The sequence below is a fragment of the Temnothorax longispinosus genome, chromosome 6 (assembly GCF_030848805.1).
Source record: "Temnothorax longispinosus isolate EJ_2023e chromosome 6, Tlon_JGU_v1, whole genome shotgun sequence".
Classification (NCBI taxonomy): Eukaryota; Metazoa; Arthropoda; class Insecta; order Hymenoptera; family Formicidae; genus Temnothorax; species Temnothorax longispinosus.
In genome coordinates, this window is record NC_092363.1 from 15,719,371 (window position 1) to 15,743,678 (window position 24,308).

Below are 24,308 nucleotides of genomic sequence, written 5' to 3' on the forward strand. Positions count from 1 at the left end.
ATATCGTTTTTGTTACGTTTACGAACCTTGAAAAAAGCGATAAATATGAGAGAAAGAAAAGAATGAAACGAGGGAAACCGGCGTAAAATCGCACGTTTGAGCTTGCTCGCGCCTATTAAGACGGTTTAGCGCGGCTGACGAGGCCTCTCCTTTTAAAGGTCCAAAAGTCCCCGCCGTCACCGCGCCGGTTCTACTTAGAGCCGATGGCGGCTTAACTACCGTAACCGTATCCAGGTCTAAATAGTCGGAGTTACGCTAAGTAGCCCTAACCAGATTAGTGAGTCGTTGCGTGCTCTATTTTTAACAGCGCGCGCGCAAAGCACACACAGGCACGACCGAAGCGTGTTTTACACGACGCGGACGCGGAGAGCTGGGCGGAACGAGGTGCCGATGAACGGGAAAACAGTACGAAGACAGCCGAGAGAGAAAGACAACGTCGCGCTTTATCTTAATCCTCGTAAATGGAGCATACCCTCTCGCGATCTCCTCTCGCCCGGCTCTTCGCGCACGGCTCCCGCGGCCGCGCCCGGTCGGCTGTCGTAATTTCGCCACTCGATATCGCTTCCCGCGGTTCTCTTCTGGGAAGGAATTCTAGGAGGCACAGAAACGGAACCATCTATTACGCATTTGATCTAAAGATGATCTTTGTAGTGAGATGGTCTTTGTGGTGGCGCAATCCTCGTATAGGCCAAACATCGTTGGCGAAACGCGCGAGAGACCGAGCGTCTCGCCGCCACTCCACGTCGATTCTTTCGACGCGGCGCGAAGTCCAAATATTAGAAGCAAACATCCTTCCGTCCGGCGACGAGGGCCGAATTTATTTACATGATGCTCGACCATTAAACGCCATCCACTTGTCTCGCGGCCGTGGACGGCGAGGCTTGGAGCAAGACCGAGAATGAAGGGCGCGGCGGCGATGGCGGCGAGGCGACGACGGGGGCAGGAATTTTATTTCCGCTCGCATTAATTTCAACGACGCAGAAGACGCGGCCGCCATAAGGCGCGGCTTGAAATTACGAATATTATGACTTCAACCAGTTCTCAGAATTCTATGTTTTTCATTCTTTAATCTCGGTCCTCTCGTGTTTCACACCATATCTTATGAACACACTCGCCCTCTCTCTAACCCGTTCTCTCTCTATACTTCCTTTCTCGGCTTCTCAGTCCGGGAGCAAGGTAGAGTGCCACACGTGCGAAAGAGTGCAGAAGTAGTTCTACAGTAATCCTTATACAACGGAAAAGTATTAAAAAAATATAAGCTGCGCGAGAAGCCCGTGCTTTATCACTCTCTTGAGAGCTCGCGGGATGTTGACTTTTGCTAAGTAAAAGTTTTAATGGAAGACTTTTGAATAATTATTGAATATCGAAATAAAGTTCTAGAAATTTAAATGAGTAATAAGATCTTATCCTTTGGATAATTATAGCCAGGTTTTAGCAAAATTATAATTATTTAATCAACTTCATGTTATGTTTAATATAATATATCGATATAATAATAATAGACTGGTTTCGATATTTGTCGAGTTGCTGTATAACAATATGCAATTATATATCTCAGTGACGTTTCGAGTATTAGGTGACATATCAATGCGACTACGCGACTCCGATATTTCGCGTCGTCGCTCGAGAAACACGTCCCGAGCACCTGGATCTAACACTCGTCGCAATGTATTTGGAGACGAGCGATTCGATATAAGTCGTGTTGGTATTATTCGGCGGCGAGCAGCGACTCGGTTTCCGGTCGTTCGTCTCAGCATGAGATAGACGATTAATATACATTTTAAGCCGTCAGTGGCGAATTTGAATAATCTCCTGGTATTCCGCAGCAGGCACTCCAGAAGCCGCGAGGCCCCTCCAGCCCGCCGCGCCGGGGCCTGGCAACGTTACGTTCGAGTGTTTGACGAACGAACGCGTTACGTCGCCGACTTTTTTGTTTCCTCCTTCTGGCATCGGCATCAGCGTCGAGCTATGTCGAGTGGTAGCCCGCTCTCACGCGGACCCCAGCCGCTGTCTCGTACAATTTTATCCCGTCTCAACCCGTCCCAGCTCATCTTATCCCATTCGATGCATCTTCTTCATATAGATTTAGATACGTAACTGATCGATCTTAAACCCTTTGTTTCCTAAATATATATACAAAATTAATCACTAGAATTAAACTAAAATTGCGTAGAATGTCTAATATTGCATTAAAATTTTTTATATTTTAACAATTTTGATTGTTTCCCTAACGCAAATGTGCTACAGATGTGCACAATTTGAAAGAAAGACACAAACTCCCTAAACCGCATCCACACACTACGGAACTGTAATGACTGTAAGTGTCTTAATTATCGTGAGGTGCCCGCATTCCATAGTTTCTTTTTCTTTGAGTCGATCGCTGGTTTAGATTCATGCACGAGCATCACCGATGCGTGACGCGTTCTCATTAGTAAGCGGTTTGCAAGCATTTCTGCAATTACGTGAAACACGGCTTCTCAATATGCATTATGCCAATCGCCGGGAGTTCACAAGGCAATTTGTCGAACGTTGTTTTGCAAGTTCGTAATTTAACAGGCGTTTAATAAGCGCGCTTCTCGCCACTATTCTTGCAACACTTTTTATTCCAATTTACTTACCGACGACCGCGCTCATCACGCTAAGGAAAGAAGACAGAATAGAATTCGAAGATTTCCTGGAATGGCGCGTCACCGTCTTTAGTCTCTTTCGGTCGACTTTTGGTAACTTCAGATCTGGTATCTCGAGTATTTAGGCCACGATTTAGGAATTTTAAAAATCCATCGAGACCATAGGCGATCTTCTTGTTGTACGCGAAGTCGAGCAGGGAACAATGGAATCGGGAGAACAAGGGATTTTCAGAAATTGTTTTTTGCCTGCCAGTTTTTATTTAAAATAAAATCTATTGATACTTTACAGGTCTTACTCGAATAAGACGGATTTCTCGTTTGAGCTGGATCGGATTAGAAGGAAGGAGTGGCGAGAATAAACTCGCGTAAAATTCAATTCGCGACTCGTGACGGAAAGATCGTTTGATCCCCCGACGAGAATGTTATGCAGAGACGAGAGGAGAGCGGTGATAAAAGTTTTCGTTCACGGTCGATCGCGAACACTGCGATTCGACGATTTCGGTGCACGTGTGCACATGTCTGCGTGCGTGAGTGCAGCTTGCACGTACAGAGAGGGTGATAATGTATTCAAGGTCCGCCCCGTGAGCTACATGGTGGGGTAAAACGGGGCGGCCCGCGCGCTATAGGTACTGTAACAGATGTTAATTATCCCTTCTGTATAGCTGGCGAAAAAAGGAGCTCGCTCGCGCTCCTTCCTCGCGGGCGCTCGGACATATCGTCCGATCGTACACGCTGCGCATCCCCGCTCGTCGACGGCCGGCAGCGCGTATATTCTCGCGGCTACGCCTAACGCGCTCGCGCCAATCGGAGGGCGCGCTCGACTTCGACCAACCCTACTTGCGATACTTGCGATTATTCGCACAGATCTTTCTGCTTAAATCTGTAGATCCGTCGATGAGCCGATATGCCGAGGCGCGAGGTGGAAGTAACAATGGCTAGGAATACATTGCGATGGAATTCTGTTGCATGCTGGTAATTCGTGTGTACTTTTGTTCTATCGATGTTGAAACTAAAATGACGATTACAGAATAAGGAAAGAATGAAATAGAGAACGGCGGTGTTATTATTTTCTACTTTATCATTCGGCGATTCTGTTGAGAAGTTATACGTATTCGTGCAACGATAACGATTTATCAAGATTCAAAGTCCGTTTTGCGAACGGATACGTATGTCTTTCGAGATGATTTTCTCATTGACATTGCAGACAAGCGTCAGTCGACACGGTAGCAAACTCGGGGTAGCGGATTGATCTTTCGAGGACCGGTTGGTTACCGGTCTGAATAGCGGTCTGTCGTGCGAGCAACGCGCAACACAATTTGCGCCTTGATCGAGGAGGCAATAGAAAGCCCTCGTACATCAACCGTGATCGGTACGACAGGTTGGAATTACGGCGCGTGTCGCCGATCCGCGGCGATTCGATGGCCCTGGGATGGTTTCTCTATTTAAAGGTTAATTATTTACGACTCGGCTCATTAGTCCGTCGTGATCGGCAATTATCATCGGAGCTGCAAGTTCGCGACGTGTCTTATCGCGTACGATCGCCAAGTTTAAATATCGTTAAGAATCCGCATGCAGGATGCATTTTAACGATTCGCGTTTAAATAAGAAATTCCGTCGTCAGGACACGCTGTTCTTTCCGCGTGAGCGACAACGATTAAACGCGACATTAATAAAAGACGAACCGCGCGATGAGCGAGCTATCCAATGGCTAATACTCATCTCGCGACGGGTTCCTGAAGGATGCGGTCCGACATCGCGCCGGGGTCAAACCCTCACGCCAAAAAAGGCAAACGGCCATACGTGTGCGACGTAGGCGATCGCGCAACGAACGGCGGCGGCGGCGGGTACGCCAGTAGAAGCGGGTAAGAAGTCATTTTCCGACGGATTGAAATTCCATTCCGCCGTTTCTCATTGCGCGAGAGCCAAACCCGAGAGCCGTAAGGCCATGAAATGACAGTTAGTGCGAGTATAACCCTTCTGAGATAAACCCTTTCGATTGGTCGGACGTTAATGTGCTTATCACGCCGCGCGCCGCCTGCGCTCCACGTCCTCTTTTATTGTTTCTTTCTCATTTCTCATTTTTTTTTCGCTTCGTCGGCCGTCTCCTCTCCTATCGCGCATTCGCTCTCTCTTTCTTTCTTTATCTCTCTCCTTCAGCGCGAGCGTACCGTTTGCCGCCGTGCGACACGACAGCATGTAATGGGCTTAAAGGTCTGCATTCCAATAACCGAGAAACGAATTGTCGTGCACTCGCGCGTTATCGCGCCAGGCCGGTCGGTCGCTCGAAACTAGCAGCGCGAGACCAACACCAGCGCTCGTATATCACCGTAGCTTTTGTTACGGTGACGTGCCTTTGTTTTCGCCTCGTTTTCGCGATTCTCTTACATCGTTCCCTCCTTCCTTGAGCTCAGTACGGACTCAGAAACATCATCGGCGAGCGTATTATCGAGGAACAAACCGTGGACTTCATTCGAGACTAGGTTGATCACTGCACGCATTGCAGACGGAGATTATCTCGCAATGAATCGAAATCTATTCTTACCGAGGTAATTCCCTTTTGTTCAAAAGTATGATATCTACGCGTCCTGCGCATCAGAAAGCAGTACCACTCCTCGCAGGTCATTCTCACGTGTTCCGTTTCAGCGGAACACGTGGGAAGGATAACCGCGCATCAGGCCGGCCGAAGTTCGAATTGAATATTAAGTATTTTGCGTTTTGTTCCAGGATGCGGTGAGGAGCCGGCTGGTTCGTGAGGTTCGAGATGTCCGCCGTAACCAGCCCGTATGGCCCTGGTAAGATACTTTCAGTCAGAGTTGATTATTAAATGTTAGAAATTTGTTCTACGCGAAATATCTAATGATAATATTTAAAATTTACTACGAGACGTTTTAAAAAATTTTGTCAAAGCATCAGAATTTTTAGTGACTTTAATAATAGTTTAGATTGCTAAACTTACGAATGTATATGCTTATTTATAAAACGTTCGAGTCACAAGAGAGAATCTCTTACTATGTCATTATATTATTACAATCGACGATTCTCTCCGCATTCGCGCTAAGAAATCGTCCTACGTGAATCACAAAGCGATCGTTTCGGTACATCTAACAATAAGTGAAAGCAGCCAAGCAGCCGCGTCACGGGTTCACGAATTGCTGCATTAATTTTATGAAACTATCGCGCATACGCCGCATCGCCGACGTTCTGAGAAGAAGCGTGCAATGTGCTTAGCGTCCGAGTTCGCAGGATTGTAATTGACGCTAAAAGTTGATATCTATTAACTGCGATATGAGAAACGAGGGACGCGCTACGCGGCATCGCCTTGAAACCCCGCGCCGCGGCATTTGTTACGCGGAATTAGTGACTATTGTCGCCTCTACCTTCGCAATGCAAATACCGAGATACATTGGTCATCCAGATTGTCTTTATTCTCACTTGACATTCCTAAGTTATTTGAGAGACTGACGAGGATGTAAAAATGAGACGAAAAACAGCTTGAGATCGGTCTCGCTTCGTTCTTGCGCGCATGCCATTAGCGTCGGTTGAGAAATGGAACGATAGGATTATAGCGATTTATCCAAACAAGACAACGATCGAGTGAATTTCATCTTTCATCAGCGGAGATGCTTTCCGACTCGGTCTACAACTACGCGACGACCCGACGGGGCGCCACCGATCAGGACAGCGACTCCCAGTACGAGGCCCAGGCCCAGTTGCAGATCACCAGCAGCATCCAGAGCAAGCCGCGGAACAAGCGAAAAAATTTCAAGCCCATAAGCAGCCGGATGGCGGAGGTGTCCGACGAATCCGAGAGAGACGACGATGAACCGGAGGTCGTAGAGGAGAGTTCCAGCGAGATCCTCGAGTACGAGAGGAAAACGATGCTGCTGCCGGCCGACGAGAGATCGAAGCAAAGACTAAACAATAACGAGGCCAGTCCAATGGATCTCTCGGTTACCACTAGGCCGCCGTCCTCCGAAGCCGACGACGATAGCGCGGACTCTCTCAGGCATAAGTTTATCCTCGAGCAGCTAAGGTCGCAGAAGTTTTACTCCCCCGGTACAGAGGTAAGTTTTACGATCAACTGATTACTGATCTTTAATTTTTATTTCATTTACTTAACACGAGATGTTCTCGATTTGTTCCCGAATATCTACGGTATTCAGGCGAGGAGTCCAAACTCCGATTCATCGGAAAGAAGTGGGAGCGGCGTCCTGGATGCGGAATCGTCTCGCTTGGACGATCAGGACACCCAATTCGAAGATGAGCGGGGCAACGACGTCGACGGCGAAGTCGAGATCGAAGAGCGGAAGCCCTTCGAGGGCATCATGAGAGAGTACGCGGAATCGACAATGCAAGAACTTTTAGCGATCTACGGGCTGGCGGGAGGTGAATTGGCAAAATCGGTCAGCAGGCAACTGCCGCCCACTTTCCTCAACCCGAACGTTGGCCAGCTAGCTCAAGGTAAGTGATCTTCCAAAAAATTCGGCGATTTATGTTCAATCGAATAAATCAATAATCCGTAAAATTCCCTACCGGTAGGTACATATGGTAACGGGGTAATTTTTTTTATCTTGTAACAATTATTTCAAGTACCATTGCCATTCTCGAAATTAAAATCAACGTTATGATTTTAAATGCCTATTAAAACCATTGTCGGCATTGTTACAATCGCCCGCATTGCCATTTGACGAAGTTGTTAGATAGATCAGAATACATAGATTGGCATCAAATTCAGGGTTGGCGTAGGATTAATCGTTGGCCGCAACTGGTCGACATTCGCGATCGAATTTGGCCGAGTATCAATTCCGTGCCTCACTTGCCGCAAGAGTTATCGATCGACGAAATTTCAACGCTGTCGTCGCGTTTTTTGATAGACCGAATTACGTTGAATTCGCCCCGAGGAAAGAACGAAATAGATTAATATTTACGACAAACGTAGGCGTTTTTTGTATGTAGGTATTTCTTGATGATTTGTTGGATTTGCTGATCGCCGCGCTGGTAGCCGCGATCATCGTTCGATACAACGTGAATTAGAGGCCTCTGCCGAGCAGTGGCGGTTACGTCAGCCGCGGCATCGCGATAAACGAATGCACTTCTCGCGATATGTGTGTTCGTGCGAGGATGGGGACTCGTATAGAGAGCCGGCGGCTTTCGGCCGGGACTGTACGTGCACCAGAACAGAATGTGGCACTTACATATTGCCGGTGCATCGCATATGTGCGCACGTGAATATGTGATGGCTCTCGCAAGATGGCCGACTTATAACTCATAAAGTCGGTCGGTCCCGACTGTGCGCTAAGCGTCGACCGCCCGACCCGCGATCGATGGATGCCTTCGAGATCAGCCAGCGTCATCGTTTCCCGTTGCGCGCGGCGACCAGCGTGGGTTGACGCTCTCGAGAATTCCCTGCGGTCCGGAATTCTCAAGTCGGTTTAACTCACGTGCTCTTTCCTCTCTCGGCACCTTCGACGCGAATTATTTGCTCTACGAAAATAATTTTTGACATGCGTATCCCGGAACCTTGATTGGAATATGAATGAAGGACGGAATGTTTACACACAGAATGCTGATAGACTTACAAATTAATTTATCTATCTTGATCCTGGGATTTTTTTTGCGACAGCTATAACAATGTATGAATATATGATTCTCAATGAATCCAACACACTCGTAGACATTTCCAAATAATCTTGATATGATATCTGATATTATTAAAGTAATATAAAATTTGTTACAATCTTATATGTAAGAACAAAGGTCGAAGTGAAGTTTTCATCCGTTCTCACTACCGCGTCTTCCAACTGATCGCCACCTACGTGCAGGTGACGAGGAACAAAAGCCGGAGCATTTTACGACATTATGTAATCATCGCGATTGATACAGAAAAAATCTCGTGTAATTTATCATATAAAAGAACTTAATGCGGTAACGTGTCATCTTAGCAATGACACGTTAGACAACGACAAAAAAGGGAAGGACGATACTTCTGAGACGAACGTCATTCGTCTCGCGAGTCTCGCCTTGACAATCTGACAAACTAATATGCTGCGTATTTGTTTCTGAAAATATTAAAAAAAATATATAATATCTCATAAATATATTTAATGTCTGAGAACACCCCTGACGTGATTATATGGATCGCGTTATTTCTTTTCTCCATACAAGTTAAAAGTTATGCTCGCGACCTATATATCCTACGTTTTTACACGAGATTTTTTGTTACGAGTCAACTGGATTAATCCTCTGCCATACTTTCCGTCCAGTTAATCGCTCCATTTCTTGGCGCCGCGATATTAATGCGATACACCGAGGGCACAGAAAAGGTGTATACCACTGTCATACAATCGCCGTGCTGAGTGAGCGGGGGAGCGATAATCTGGTGCGAAGAAAAGTAGAAAACTCGCCTATGCGCGCGAGTGGAAGAGAGACAGACGGATATACTTCGGAAGGATCGAAGGGTAGGGTCCGATGAAGGGTGCAGAGGGAGATACCGCGGTGCCTCCGTGAACCCATTAATCATTCTACCCGGATAAAAGGCAGTAAGGATGAAAAGAGAAGACGGACAGTCGGACGGACAACGGGCAGGCACGCAGCAGACGCTGGAAGGAGCGGATAGAAAGAAAGAGAGAAAGAGAAAAAGTCTTTCCTCTTTCTCCGTCCGCTTCCTCTCTCGCGAGCGTGAGCGCGAGCACGCAGGATCATTTTTTATTTTTGTCCTTTTCGAAATTCGTCGGACGCTTCGCCATTGTCAGGGCCCGCGGAGACTTTCGAGAGACAGGCCTCCTCTCCGGGGCCTCCAGGCGTCGTTCCGTCGCACGGGACCAGATTCATTAACTGATAGCACATGATTCCCCCGGCTCGATTACGTTTTTTAACGATATCCGTCCGCAACGCCGAGTCGGAAGAATGATCATCGAATGCCACCCGTCGGGCGAGAAAATCCACTTCGTTCTCGAAATCGGCTTGGCCCGACCGATCGACAGGACTGTTTCTTTCTCTCTATATACGTATAGATCGCCATCCAATTTAGCGAGGCTTTAAAAAGTAATCGACGTTATAGCGGATTATTATCTACTTGAGAGAGGATACACATGTGTGTCTGGCTAAGAAGAAAGAGAAAGGATTCTAGAGCCCGAAACTCTTCAGTTGTTTCTAAATCTCTATTGTACATGCTACAAATCTCTTAAAAAAAAACTCTTTGACGAAAAGTTTCCGTTTCGAAAAGCGAACCTTTTTGTCATACTTCGTCGGGAAAAGAAACGACCGCTGCGAATCCTTCGTTAAGAGACGTCAGATTCAAAAAGCTAGCTAACTCGACTACTATTCAACGAATCTGTCGTATCTACTGGCCGGGTTTAATTCGAGACGTTGGTAGCGAGGAAAGGAACGGCGAATCGATGGTATTAAGGAGAGGGGATCGGCGGGGGGGAGTCTGGATCAGCCTGGTTACGAGCTTTTATGTCTCCGTACCTCACTCGGGCACGTATGAGTTAGGTACGATGGTCCCCGAGGACGAATCGTTGCGAGATCGAAATCGGAGCTTCCTCCTTGAAAGCGGACAAAGAGCCCCCTTCTTGGTTGACGAGAGGCGTTAAGGATCTCAGGTGGTCGGCCAGTCGTTGAATCGAGAATTGTGATGTTTCTCGATGAAATTTATGCAAGTAGAAAACGAAAAAATTGTAAGAAAAAGAAAATGGTACTAGAACTAAGAAAACAGGTTACGTTAGTTGTCATCTTAAACTTTATTTTTATTCTTAGACTTTCTAAATGATTTACACCGCAGATATAATGTTTCTTACAATTTTCTATTTTATTAGATATTCACGATTATACGCGAAACACATATCTCGCACTCGGCCGAGAATATTTCCTGTCGCGAAAAGTAGAAGAAGAAGGTGTAGAGAAAGACCAACGAATCTTGCGAGACGTTGATCGTCGCTGAATTCCGTCGGTGCGACGAGATCGTGAAACGTTTTATGAAAGCTTTTATGAAAGGCTTTACGAGCCATGGACTGAACTGGGGCCCCGAGTTCGCTTCTGCTACACACGTGCTGTCACGGCGACGAGTCCCCCTGAAACCCCGCGGGGGCCTATTCTCATCCTCCACCTCTCTTTATCTTTCCCTCTTCGCGTGGCTTCGCAACGAGCCGCGCGCGTTTTCTCTATCGATCCTCGAAAGTGCCTCGTTTTTCATCATCATCATATCCGTCGTCGATACCTCGTCTCTCGCTCGATCGCGTCTTTCTCTCTTTTCTCCTTTTCCTTTTTTTTCCGCACTCTCGTTCTTCTCGGATATATTTCATGACTGGTATTTTCCTCGGCTAAAATTTTTTCGCGACATTAAAGGATAAAAGTTAGATTAACGTTTCGCGAGAGCACTGGAATGCAGATATCATTTGCATAAGAAAACGAGCGACGGCCGCTTGAATTTTCGTCTTCTCCATTTATGGTCAATTTTCTTAAAGGCTCGCATTTTTCCACTACCATTCGTACAACTATTGTCGTAGTCCGCGTCGCGTTGATGTCCGCTTCCGGGTCAATTGGATCTCCTCAGCTTTTTTGTTCTCCAATTAAGTTCTGAGTCAGAGAGCAGTGGCAAGAGGGGGACGGTGAAATTCTATTGACGTTGGACTCGGTACAGTCCTTGCAGTAGCCTGCGTTCGCGACGATTCTATGTACTTCTCGAACCTCTTTTTTTATAACCATCGACACCATCGCGATTGGAATCGTTAACGAGCTTGTCTGCGTCATGAGTCGATTATTTGCGAAGATTCAGAATTTTTCTCCGCGATTATAAATTGACGTATCGATGAACTTTAACACGGAGGCATCGACGAGTAGGAAAGCATAGAACGGTAATCAAGTTAAACCGCCGATTATAAGCAGTTATTATTCACAAGGCTGGACGTTTTTGCGAAATCATCTCGGATCGTAAAATTGAGAATGTAAATTTGCAATTTTATATTCTTTTACGTAACTGATACCGATATCGAACAGAAAAAGATTAGATTTGGATATTGTACATCTACGAGATCCTTTCCCATTCTCGTTCATTCTCCGCGAGCGTTCTCCTTACTCTTTTTCCTCTACTCCTTGCGGCATCTTGTTTATTTTGCCCGTCAGCTCGCTGACACTTGGACATTCGTTTAAATTTAGAATTCAATAGGTTCCTTTTACCGGCCGTACTTTCGTGCCTTAACGGATTCCCCGACTCGCCGAAGATTATTTGTTTAATTCCAGCTCTACGTCGATCTCTCGCCGTTTCCCGGTCCCGCGTTTGTCGTCCTCGTCCAACGACTGTCAACCCGGAACTCGCTTCTTCTTCTTCTTGTGCCATTACTGTTTAACGCGTAACTATCTCGAGTGCGTTCCTCTTTCTTTCTTATAGACACTCTGAATAAACCGACGACAAACACCGTACGACATTACGCTTTTCAACGGTATCTTAATTATCATTCTCTTATCTTTGGTCTGTAATAAAGGAATTATCTAGATTTCCAATCATAAATAACATAGAATTGTTAAGTGATTCTATTTCAAGATATATGACCGAACAAAAAAGTGAACAAAACTATACAGTACATAGTCAGGCTGTTAAATTTTACATTTTACATTTTACTTTAATTTTATATTAAAAGAGACATAATATACATCTCAACATTGCACAAAATATTTCATAACAATATTTCATGATAGAATGGTACGATGTTTTGTTTAGCTTTGTGTGTTGTAAGTATGATATTGTATTTAGTAAATTATTTATCACAATTGCAATATTGCTACATAAATATTGCTTGATAAATTTTCGCGGTTAACAGCATTAGGATAGTGTGTCGTCTTTCTCAAAATGTTACTTTCCTCGATTGCACGACCTGGCGCAAGGAATATCACGGTGTAAGTGCATCGATCGCTTTATTACTTTATTTCTCTGTGCATCTACTCACGTCGTGCCGGCGAGGTGCGAGTTTTACGGCCGTCTTTCTTTGTGCCATCCTCGCCGACGCAACGCCGGCGACAAGTAGTTCTCGTCGAATCAATGGATTGGGATCCCACAGGCACTTCGTCGTCTCACTGTATCCTCGATAATTTTATCTTTATGAGTACCGGTTTCGCGCGCGCGTATCCCCGAGATTAGCCACCGTTATATCCGAACATGAGAGAAACTCCGTATTTGTGAAAATCGCTTTCCTTTTATGAGTCTGCGATATTTAAATATCCTTTACTTAATTCAGATATTTTTATGAAAAAGAAATATTAATTGCGCTAATTTTTATCATATATGATATGATGAATATGATTAATTATCGCTAAGAAATTTATATATTTTCCAAATTAATTGCAAAGAACATTTTATTTGGCATTCTAATTTTTAAAATAATAAATTTAATTTAATTTATTACATATTTACAAGAATTACATTAAAATATGCAAATTTGCAAATGATGAGGCGTCAGCAATAAATGATACTGTAAATTATTAACCTTATGCGCAATTTGTTTTTTCTCTAGATCTCTCTGAAATTATTGATTCATATATCGAAATTATTATTTCGTGAATGACGAGAGAAGATTCCTATTTCCCTCTTTGTCCGCGGCACTTCTTTGTTCTTTTCACTCGCGGTGTCAATAATCGAATGAAAAAGACGACTTTCCATTAGCATTTCCATGGAGACTCCGTGGGCTTGATTAATTTTTCAAACGCTCCCACCTTCAGTTTCGTCGATGTGTGCGCTGAGATAGGGAAAGCCAAAAGAGAAAGAGAGAGAGAGAGAGAGAGAGAGAAAGATAAAAAGACAGAGGTGCATCGTGGCCGAGAAGGCCCATTAGGCTTCACGGGCGCTGAGGCCCCGTGGGCCCCTTGTCAGTCTCCGAAAACCAGAAAGTCAGCTTGTCAAATTAATCACGGATGACCAATCCATCAGGAGGCATTCCTAGCCGAGGAGGATCTCCTTCGTCGTTGCTGTTGTCGTTGTCGTCGTCGTCGTCGTCGTCGTGGTTGTCGTCTTCTTTCTTTTTATGACCAACTACGTGGTGTTGGCCACATTATTTCTCCAACTGGTTTCACGAACTCTCAAATTAATTTTATTTGCGACAATTAAAAATGCTTATTAATTATTTCTGACCGTACATATTAAACACGAATTCAAATTGATCTTAATTATCCACGCAACGAATCGTAAACGCTATATAAAAGAAGTGGAGGTAAAGTGCATTCGTTGGTGAGAAAACCGTAACGAGAATGCTCGAGGATACGAGGGTGTCGATAACCCTTCGCACCCTTCGCGTCGGATACTGCTTTGATTTCGGAGTATCTTGAGAGGAGTTCCGCTCGTGAAAAGACTGTGACGGACAAACGAGAAAATAAGAGCAGATTATCTCGTGGGAGTGCGGATACCCGAAAACACATGGCCGGTACAGTCCAAGAAAGAAACGCAATCAGCGTTGCCCTGCATTTAAGATTTATTTTGATATGCATTCTCGAAAATACATAATTCTCTTTTCTTCTTTTTTCTCTTTATTTGTTTTCGTCAGTCGATTCGCTCATCATCGATAGATATTTTTTTGGCAGTTGTGCAAAAGTTTGTTGTGCTTTTGCCAAATATTTATTGCAATCAATTGCCAAATTAATGGCCCACAAGTCGACTTTAGAATCGATCTGCGACGAAGAACGAGATTGAATAGTTGGTTCGTTTATATTTAAATCAATGTCTCTCCGTTCAACATAGTCATTGCGTTATTTCCTTAATAGCTTCGAATCGTCGAATGTTTCTATTATACTTCAATCTAATTACTCTCCTTACTTGGCTAAATCTCTTTAAATCTAAGGTAAACTCTTTTGATATATAGATCATGTAATTATTTTATTCTTTTCCATAATACGCAATCAATAATAAAGCATGATAAAATATAAAAAAATTTTCTTCGCGATGGACATCAGATAAATACGTAAATGTAGCGAACGAAATATTGCCGACTCTTATGAAGGGCTTAAAGAGAAATCACGTTGCTCCGGGGCGACATTGCCAAATAAAGGGTTAAGGGCCATGCCGAATCTCAGGAGCCTTTTATCTGAGCCTGATGCGCCGGATGATGCAGGCGAGAGAAAAGACCCGCGAAAACCAGTTTGTTCAACCTAATACGGTGCCCGTGGCATTGGCGGTCTTAATGAACTTCTATTTTTTTTCTCTCTTTCTTTCTCTTTCTATCATTCTTTTGTTTTCGTTTTGTCTTTTCTTTCCATTCTTGGTTTCGTTAGTCCCAAAGACTATAGATTTTCCGCGAGGTTGTGCATCCCCTCCACCCCTGTTAAATACATTAGAAGAGAGTAAGTTGCGAAAGGGGTCGGAAGCGAGAAACCATTAAAGACACCCCGGTTAAATATGACGGACGTAGTACCAATTATATGCGACGTGTCCTACTTTATGTCGACAAGGAGGAACGTTGCGATTCTTACTCAACAAGAGTATTCCTCGTTTAAATACAGTGTAATACAGTGAAGAACGTCAGCGGAGCATTCTTAAACCTGCGTGCTTTATGAAAACATCGCTCGCAGGGAATGTTCTAATGCGCGTAACATGAGAAAAAAAAAGCTTGTTGCAGAAGGCGTTAAAAATAGTTGTCTAATTTTAATATTTAAATTCTGTTTAGGAATCATGTCGGTCAGAAAACGGGGTCTCGCGATCAAGAAGGTGAAGAAGATGGGATTCATGAAGAATAAGAGAGTGAAAGAATGAAAAGGAGAGAATGGCCTCGCGTATAACCGATTCTCGAACTCATAAATTTTAAATTATGTCAAGCAAAAAGAAAGGACGCGCGATGAGACCCGACCTCGGGTAAAATAAGAGGAACGCGTGGGGTACTCCCTTCTCTCCCCGCTATGGCCCTCGGTTGCTCCAGAAAAAGACAGAGAGGGACCAACTCACCGAACTCTGAATGCGAATAAAAATTAGAAATTATTTTCACGTAACATAAGTGGAATTATTCCTTATGCTCATTTATCTTAGCTTCTCAACGTTTTTGAAATTAGCGTCAAGGGATATTGAAGTGAATGTACAACGTAAAAATAAAATGCGTTATTTCATAAAGATGCACGCAATCAAGCAACGGAGCAGCGATGCATCACGATACCATCAGGCTATAGCGATTAATTCTGGCTGATTTGCATATGTGTTGGACAATCAGAGAAGATATTTCCTTCTCATCTCATCCGTCCAAACGAGAGAGAAAATCGTAAACTCAGAGCATGAGCAAAAACGGCGAGACTAAAGGCCACTGTCAGGGAATTATTAGGGTTTCTACATCGTAAGGCCCCGCTGGCAGCACAGACGGTCGGTCAGTGGTGGGGAGAAGGGCTCATTGCCTCGACACGTTTTCCATACGCGAAATCGCTTTATGGGGGTCGCTACGAAATTTCAGAGGGCCCCATTACCGCGCGTCGGGAGGGGCCCCGTCGAGTCGAATTTCCGGCATTAATTCGACATTATGCGATATTCAAATCTGTGCCGTGGAATTTTTTCAGTCTAACGAGATTCTGCCCCGTTTCCCCTCTGCTTCCCCTCTCGAGCTCGCCCAACCTCTTGTTCCCTTGTCGATGTGCGAGTCTCGAGCTCGCTCCATTATAGAAAATTGCGGAATATGCTGGAGTGTCATTTTCTTTTTATTGTCATGATAATTCTCCGCTGACCGTTCGATTATCGTGTGCGTGACAAAGCGCACCTTTGCGGATCGATTGGTACAGTTATATTTCAGATATATATATGTATATTATTATAGCTAATTTTTTTAAATTCTATATATATCTTTAAAATGTAGGTTGCATTTGATATTATTTAAACTTTAGAGGCTCACATCTAGCGAACATTTAATTATTAGATTTCGGTTGTGAATCTTTGCTAAGTACTTCATGTCTGTTTCTCATGTATGGAGAATTACTCGAGAATTATCTTATTGGACTCTTCGTCGAATCAGGCGCGAACGAACAGCGATCGAACGACGACGGAGGCTGACCGTGCGCGTGAGGACCGCCGAGTAGCGCGCGCGGCGTTCCTTTGTTCGCGGCCAGTTTCATTTTTCGAGTATGGAGGATAATTAATCTTGGGTGGGCATAAAAGGGTTTTCGGGTTCGGCCACGAGAAAAAATGAGCGCAGCTCTGGCGTTCGGCCGCGGCCAGTTGTTCCCTGGCCCTTTTTTCTTCCTCCCCTTCCTGCGTCTCTCTTCCCTCAGGCCCCTCACCCCTCACTCACTCCCCCCGGTGTGGACTCCTGCCCCCGCGCTTATTCCTCTTTCCTTTCTATCTCAACATTTCTCTCCTTCTTCCTTTCTCCTGATCTCTTTTTCCATCATCACTCTTTTCTTTCTCGTTTATCCACTTAGTTGCCTCCCACACGTAGCACCGCGGGACTCTAAACCATCTCCCGATACCCGATGTGCAACCACCCTCGCCTCCCGTTCCCTCCTTTTTCTTCCTTTTTTTCCGGAATTTGAGTCAATAAAAAATCGCTTGGAACAAAGAAACGAACGGCCGCCAATTTCTCACCGGATAATGCCCGGGCCCATTGGCCCTGGGGAGAAGGCTAATCACGACTGGGCATCTCGACTTCTGTTAGGTGTTAAAAATGGACACCGCGGGGCCCTGCGTTCTTTATCTCGCGACCGAACCATGCAGATCCCCCGATCTGCTCGCCTCGAGACGTTAAATATTAAAATTTGGAAACGTTACACCCGGTTGTGCCCACCTGAGATTCTTGCTCTCAGGCAGAAATAGAGAGGCAGTTGTGATGAAATATCAGGAGAATGGCGTGCATCAATTGTTATTTATGTTACGAGACGGTTCATGATAAATCTGAAAATATCTATCCGTTGTGCACAATAAATCATCACCTCGACTATTCCCCGAAAAGTTGATTCATCAGTTTTGTTAGATCTCGTTTTGCTTTTTTTTACGTATCCAGTCGATTTTTTTATTCTCGACGAATGCGCGAGATCACATTTCCAGTTGAGAGTTCTCTAATGACATGAGTGCATTCACCGCGGTATATATCGTTCGCGATTATGATGAGCCGATAGGGAATCGGCGATTTATCACGGAGATACACGCGAACTCGGCTTTCTCTCAGAATTCTTCCCGATTAGGTACATTGACCACTTGATGAATCGTCCGTTGCTCGATTTGAAATCCCCGACAGGCGTTCCTTGCGAACGGCAACTTACTTCCGTTGACGATTCCGGCTTGGACGACGAGCCTAACCACGTATGTAGTTAGGCACGCGTAACGCGAGGCTCTGAACGCGCCCGTGTTTCGTTACACGACGACGAAGCGCTCGAAATTCGATTCTGGCGAGAAACAAGAAAGCCGAAGCCATTTGGCTTGCCGGTAATCTCACTTTCGTGTTTGGAATACCGAATTTACGTAACGCGGTACATCATGCGCGCGGAAGGATCGTATTGAAAATCACGCGATTGAATAATATTTCATCGATTATTATTTTATTATTTATTTCATTATATTTCTTTCTCTCTCTCTCTCTCTTCTCTTTCTCTCTCTCTCTCTCTCTTTTTTCTCTCTATACGATTCGAATTTTGCGGTTTTCTTACATACACTTTGAGATGCTGTCGTTCTTTGATCTGTTCTTAATGTTCTCACGCGGAAATTCGAGAACAGCCATGGCGGAAGAGCAGCTTTCGCAGGAAACCAGCGACAACGATTACTTAGAAAGGAGTATCCTCGTGTTTCGGTTTTCCTCTTTGGAAATGCAGCTACCTTTTGCTGTATCCCTTCCGATTCTCCCCCGAAGAGCGAACTACCCGTTCGCGCGGGGTTGAGAGAAATGAAATAAGAAGAAGAGAGTGCAACCCCCCGAAGGCGCGCCTAACCCCTGCGGGTCATGGAGAGAACGGTATTTTACCGACTATTAACTCGCCTTTACCCCTGTTTCTTACCCTCGCGGTCTGGCTAAGGGATGCGGAAGGGAAGGGAAGGGAACGGAGAGTCCGCAGGCGCCGACGAGATAGAAACGAAATTGGAAAAGGTGCACGCGGAATCCCTTCGCGCGTGTATTTCTTTCCCTACTCGAGGTTCCTTGCGTAATCTCTCGTTTTTTCTTCTCGCGCTATTTTTACCCTCTCCCTTCTGCGATATTTCTCTTTCCGTTTTTTTTCGGGCTTTCCGAGATGGACGCGTGCAGGTAGCGGGCCGGGTACCTGCGCGACTCCTCGAAGAGGGACAAGAAGAGAAAAGAGAAAAAAACGCTAGATCTCTCCGGGGGTCACGCTCGATTTAATCCCTGAGAAAAATCGCGCGATCCCCCTCGTCTGGCGGAGTCGTCGCAGTCGATTTCGGGGGTTAACCGATTTCCCTGCGAAATTTGAAATCTGAGAGCGTTTTTTTCTACCGTTTCCCGATTTGACCTGAGCGCGATACACCCGTTTAAAGGCTTAAGTATCTCGTAAAAATGGGCTCGAGGATACGAGACGATGTCTTGCCCCCCCCTTTCCTCTTTCTTTTTTTCTTTCACGCGACTTCCGAGGTTAGAGGGTCGAATGTCAGTCACCGTCTCTAATTTGAACACCGAGCGTATATATACGAATAATCTCATCCAGTTTGTTATTCAATCTCTATAAACGAAGATTTTGACAAGTATACATTTAACTTTATTACATTATGGTAATTCGAACTTCTGAAATCAGAAGAGTGGAACTTGTTTTGTAAAAGTGACATTCAATTCCACAATTCAAATAACTTGGATTTGTCGCTTTTAAATGAATTTGTCTTATAAAAGAATTTTTTTTACATAATTGATTCTCTCTCTTTTTCTCTATTTCTCTATTTCTTTTGCTTTTATTTCACGAACTTTAATATCTGGATTTTCTCACGAGTAATAGATTTATTTTCATTCTCGTACCGCAACACGTTATGTTTCGCACGGTGTTTTATAAACGAGGAATCTTAGAAAGATGACTCGCTGTAACATGTTTTTTACTGCGATTGTGTATCGATGCAGCATGACTCGCCGTTATGTGAGACGATTTGGAGTAAAGACGAAAGGGAGAACGTCTCCGGAGGAAGAGAAACATAGGATCCCCGCGGTGCGGTATCTTCTCCAGACTGGGCCTTAAAAATCGAGTCAATTTAAGGACTTGGCCGCGAGCGAGATACAGAGAACCGCGTATATGCATGCGATTCTTCAGAAATCTCCCTCACAAGGATGAGAATTCATTTAATATACTGGAACGAGCGTCGAATCTTTTTGCGCTATTTACGACGACCCTTTTGCGTTATACATTTTTATTAATTATAATCCCTTATTAATCATATGAGGCACAAAATTCTACATTTAATCACGATACTCAAAAGGTATGGAATCGAAATCGTGCCTCGACGAATCTGAAAACTAAAAATGTTGCCAATATATATTGCGCGACAAATATTTTCCCACAATATACAATCGATTTTTCGTTTCTTCGGGGGAGTCCGTATTACGATGGATAGTCATTTTTCATCGATTGACGAAAATCGCGTCGATGGTAAGCGAACCATCCATCGTGATATAGGACACTCCATTCGTTTAATGAAAAAAAAGGTGGAGAGCGCGTGAAAGAGTAAAAAAAAGATTCAACCACGAAAAACGAGGAAGAATAAAGTTGAAAAAAAGAGATCCAAGGGGTTTCATAATTTTAGTAGACGTCATCGATCTAACCTTCGGGAAAGGCGTTCCAGGGGGGTCCCGGAGTTTCTTTTTCAATAAAGGGATCTTTAAGCCCTTTCCCGAATCTAAGTCTACTCCTATCGTGCTCCTCTCTCGTTTTCCTCATTTCTCATCTATTCTCAAAGCTTACTTGCGCGAATAAAACGCGTCTATCTACCTGGTGTCCGCGGATTATATCCGCAGGGTAGAAATCCACTGAAACTTTACCTGTATCATCGACGAGTCGTTTGCGCGATTAGAACTTAATTTTTTATAACGGTTCATATATTTTTTAAGAACTAAATTTTTTTAGATATTTTTTAGAGAATCTTATATTTTTTTATAATATTTTACTTCTGCGGAAAGCAACTTATTAGTCTATAATTATCGCGCGCGGCTCAAGAAATTTTAATAAACTAAACTTGTTAAAAAATATGATATATACTTCATATGTATGATAAGATCTATTTTATTAAAAACTATCAAAAATATTGATTAATAAACAAAAGCTATTTGATAGGATATCGAGTAGTATTACAAACTTTTATATAATATATATATATATATATATATATATATATATATATATATATATATATATATATGCGTTTCCCCATATATAGAATACTTCAGAGCAGATGTACCTGCCAGCAGTCGATTACGCGGCTTTTAGAATTGAGACGTCTCAATTTCACGACTTCGAACTCAAGAAAAAACTTCCCCCGTGGTCTCTCTCTTTTACTGCTCTAGACCAACCGCATATCCCCGTGGATTCACCGCCTCTTCCCAACTTGTTATAGCTTTAGACCAATCCGGAAGCATATTACCCCTCTGTAAAGTCTTTTTGAAATTACGAAAGAACGAAAGAAAGTAATTGCGAGGAATCAGTCTCGCCAGAATGCTGGCGAAGATCAGAACTCTAGAATATTTGGAAATTTTTAAATAGGTATGTAATATAGGATTTAAATTATTTGAGGCAGTGGCGAAGCAATATTCTTTTATTTCATTCAACTCATTCTGTTTTTATTAATTGAAAAAATACACTCACTGAACAACAACCTCTCTAGATATATTAAAATAGAATAATTGAAATAGAATAATTAAAAATGGTAATTCAATTTAGTAATCGTGAATTGGTCCGAATGGATCATTTCCGGCCGATAGCTTACATTTTATAACGCTTCTTATCGAGACTTGAGCATTTCTAGAGCGCAAAGTTTTCGCGTTCATTTAATTTAAAAGACTTATACGAGTCTCCTTTTATCAAGCATAGATATGCACAAATTTTACTTGCTATTGCAGCGAGTTGTTATTTAATAAATAATGTGTCCGTAAGTTTTAATTGTTTTTACTCGATTCGCTTTGCGGTTTGCTTAGAAGTCGGCTTGTTTAGAAAACGCATTTATTAAAATTGGCTCCGATAAGAAGTCAAAGTTAAATATTTTATGGATCGCTCGAGATATTCCGCGGCTCTTGTTAAGCCTCACGGAGAATCGTAAATACGTCAATAACGTTGATACGTCAATATTCAGATAGCTCTTTTCCCCACTTCTCAGTTAGCTCCAATAATACATATTACGCACCTTGGATTTCTCGAGAAAAAAGTCATTTATCATTATTGATATCGAAAACGGCTTCGTCATTGATTGCGAAACCATTGAATCTATATACCAACTTTACGTTTCGCAAATTATTGTATTGTATATGTATATAATTTATTGTATTTTGAATATTTAAAAAAATTGTTATGTTTAATATGTTTTGATAGACAACGTTAAAATTTCTTTCCTTTTTCTCATAGGAAAAATGAAGGTAAAAGAGGAGAAGGACGCCTCGTCGATGGCGCCAGGAAGTCCACCCACGCCTCCGCATACCCCGCAAAGTCCGCAACGTGCAATTCCGTCTCTTGGTAATCTGTCGCAATCCTGTCAGACATCAAACGCAAACTCCCCGAATCTGCAGCAGCAGCAGCAACAACAACAGCAGCAACAGCAACAGCATCAATCGCAACAGCATCAATCGCAGGAACAACAGCAGCAACATCCCATACATGCCATGTCTAATTCACCGTTAAGTCAAATACTGGTGCAAAATCCGGCATTGGCGCAACTACTGCAACAAAATCCAGCGATTTTGTCGCAGAATCCGCAGCTGGCGCAGATGCTGCAGCAGAATCTGCAGGCTCAGATGGGTAGCGTACTCTTTCAAAATGTGAGGCGGGAAGAGTCCGAGGATTCCAGTCCGAGGGTAAGTCTTTCCTTTGAAACCTAATAATTATTTTAATCTGATTCCATCCCAAAGTTCATTACACTTTAGCCGAGGTTATGGACTTGAACCTTAACTTCTTGCGAAAGTGTCATTTAAGATCTGAAACAGCAATTTTTACAATCGTTCACAAATTCTAAAGATCATTATTACGAGGAATTCGACAAAGGCGCAAATGTGGACAATTATTGAACGTATTAAAGATTTCAAGTAGTTGAATTGTGTTGAATCGTCGCGAGATATTTCGTCAAAAGCCAGACAATCGCGGGCTATCCAAAAACAATACTCGCGGTGACTCAACCGACTCGACTCATAAAGTTACTAACGGGAGCTGTGTGAGTTTAAGTGTGCTAGAATAATTCAGCGCTTCCTAGAATTGTAAGCGCGAACAATCGGTTATGATACGTCGTAATAAAAGTCGATATAGACTTCGCCTGGTGATGATTTCGCTTGTTGAATACCTTCGAGTTTTCTGTTATTTATCCAACTATTTATTTCTACAACTCGCTGGCTCAAAAAATTCCGTATTCTTGGTAAATATAAAAATTGCAAAATATTTTACAATAAAATCATTACTTACTTCTTCTATAAGCACATTTGACACTCAATTCGAAAACATTTTATCAAATTCCTTTTCTCGTAAGACGTAAGACAGAAAAATATATTTGTTATTGAAATTAAGGTAAACAGGTTTTGACGATGTAAAATTCAATATTATTGCATTATCATTAAGTTATGATCAACGATGTGATTTCGCGGTACAAATGCTAGAATACCAAAGAGGAGAGACACGAAACCGCGCGTGCAGACGATCCAGCTATGGGATCGCTGCTGTGGAATCCCATACAGGGAGAATTGAAATTATTCCCCCGATTTTTGTCGTGTCGTTTACATTATTTTCGCCTTTGAATATTAATGGGCATATGCTCTCCGGCGTTATGGCACAAGAAGTAACAACGGCGTATAATACTCGAGTCTTAACGTTATTCTATTGTTTGCAAATCAGCTCTATTGTTTTCTCATATACCTCTGTACTCTCTCGCATACCCTCTCTTTGCCTCTCTCCTTACTTCTACCCTTCCTCTTCTTCCTCCTCCTCCTCCTCCACCTTTTCCTTCATCGGCGTGTCCCCCTCTTTCTCTTCCCCTTTTATCATCGTCTTTCTTTCTCTTATCGTTACCCTCTCCTATACTCTCCTCTTCTCTCTATCTCTCCTCTTCGATTCTCTTCTTCCTTCTCGTCACCACTCTTCTCGCCCTACCCCTGTCCCATTCCGATCTTTTTCTCTTTCTTCGCCCTCTTCGCGTTTCCCCCTCCGTGCCTTGGTGCACACGTCCGCATTATATACATCGTGATGCACATTATTTTCCATTTGTTTCCTCGCGTCCGCGTTTTCTCCTTGCGAATTTTTTCGTCCGCGATAAGTACATTAATTTAGAATGTATATCGCGACTATAAACGTATCTTGTTCTTCATTCCACTCTTCTCTCCTCAGAATCACGATGGGGCATGCGAAAAGATTTTCCCAACCATCCTCTCTACGTTCCCTCGACGTTATTATGCGCGATACGCTGCAATCCGTAATATTAGGCACGGAAGGTCGCCGATAATTATGAACGAGGAATATAAATGTTCGATTAGAGATTGCAGAATTGATGGAACGCAATGGTCACGTACGTGAGGCGAGTTCTATTAGATTCGATGGAATTAATCGATTGTTCCGGTGCGCGTT

At 43.5% G+C, this 24,308-nt stretch overlaps 1 protein-coding gene across 2 annotated transcripts in view; it reads left to right on the forward strand.

The window, feature by feature from the left end:
- The window catches only part of LOC139815235 (zinc finger protein castor homolog 1), a 75,731-nt gene that overhangs the window by 23,785 nt on the left and 27,638 nt on the right, over positions 1-24,308 (forward strand). For both annotated transcript variants that reach the window (XM_071782012.1, XM_071782013.1), the window contains exons 2-5: positions 5,352-5,419; positions 6,243-6,691; positions 6,791-7,088; positions 22,113-22,558. In XM_071782012.1, the coding sequence (XP_071638113.1) occupies positions 5,389-5,419; positions 6,243-6,691; positions 6,791-7,088; positions 22,113-22,558 (1,224 nt within the window). In that variant the 5' untranslated portion in view covers positions 5,352-5,388. The remainder of the gene's footprint in view (positions 1-5,351; positions 5,420-6,242; positions 6,692-6,790; positions 7,089-22,112; positions 22,559-24,308) is intronic.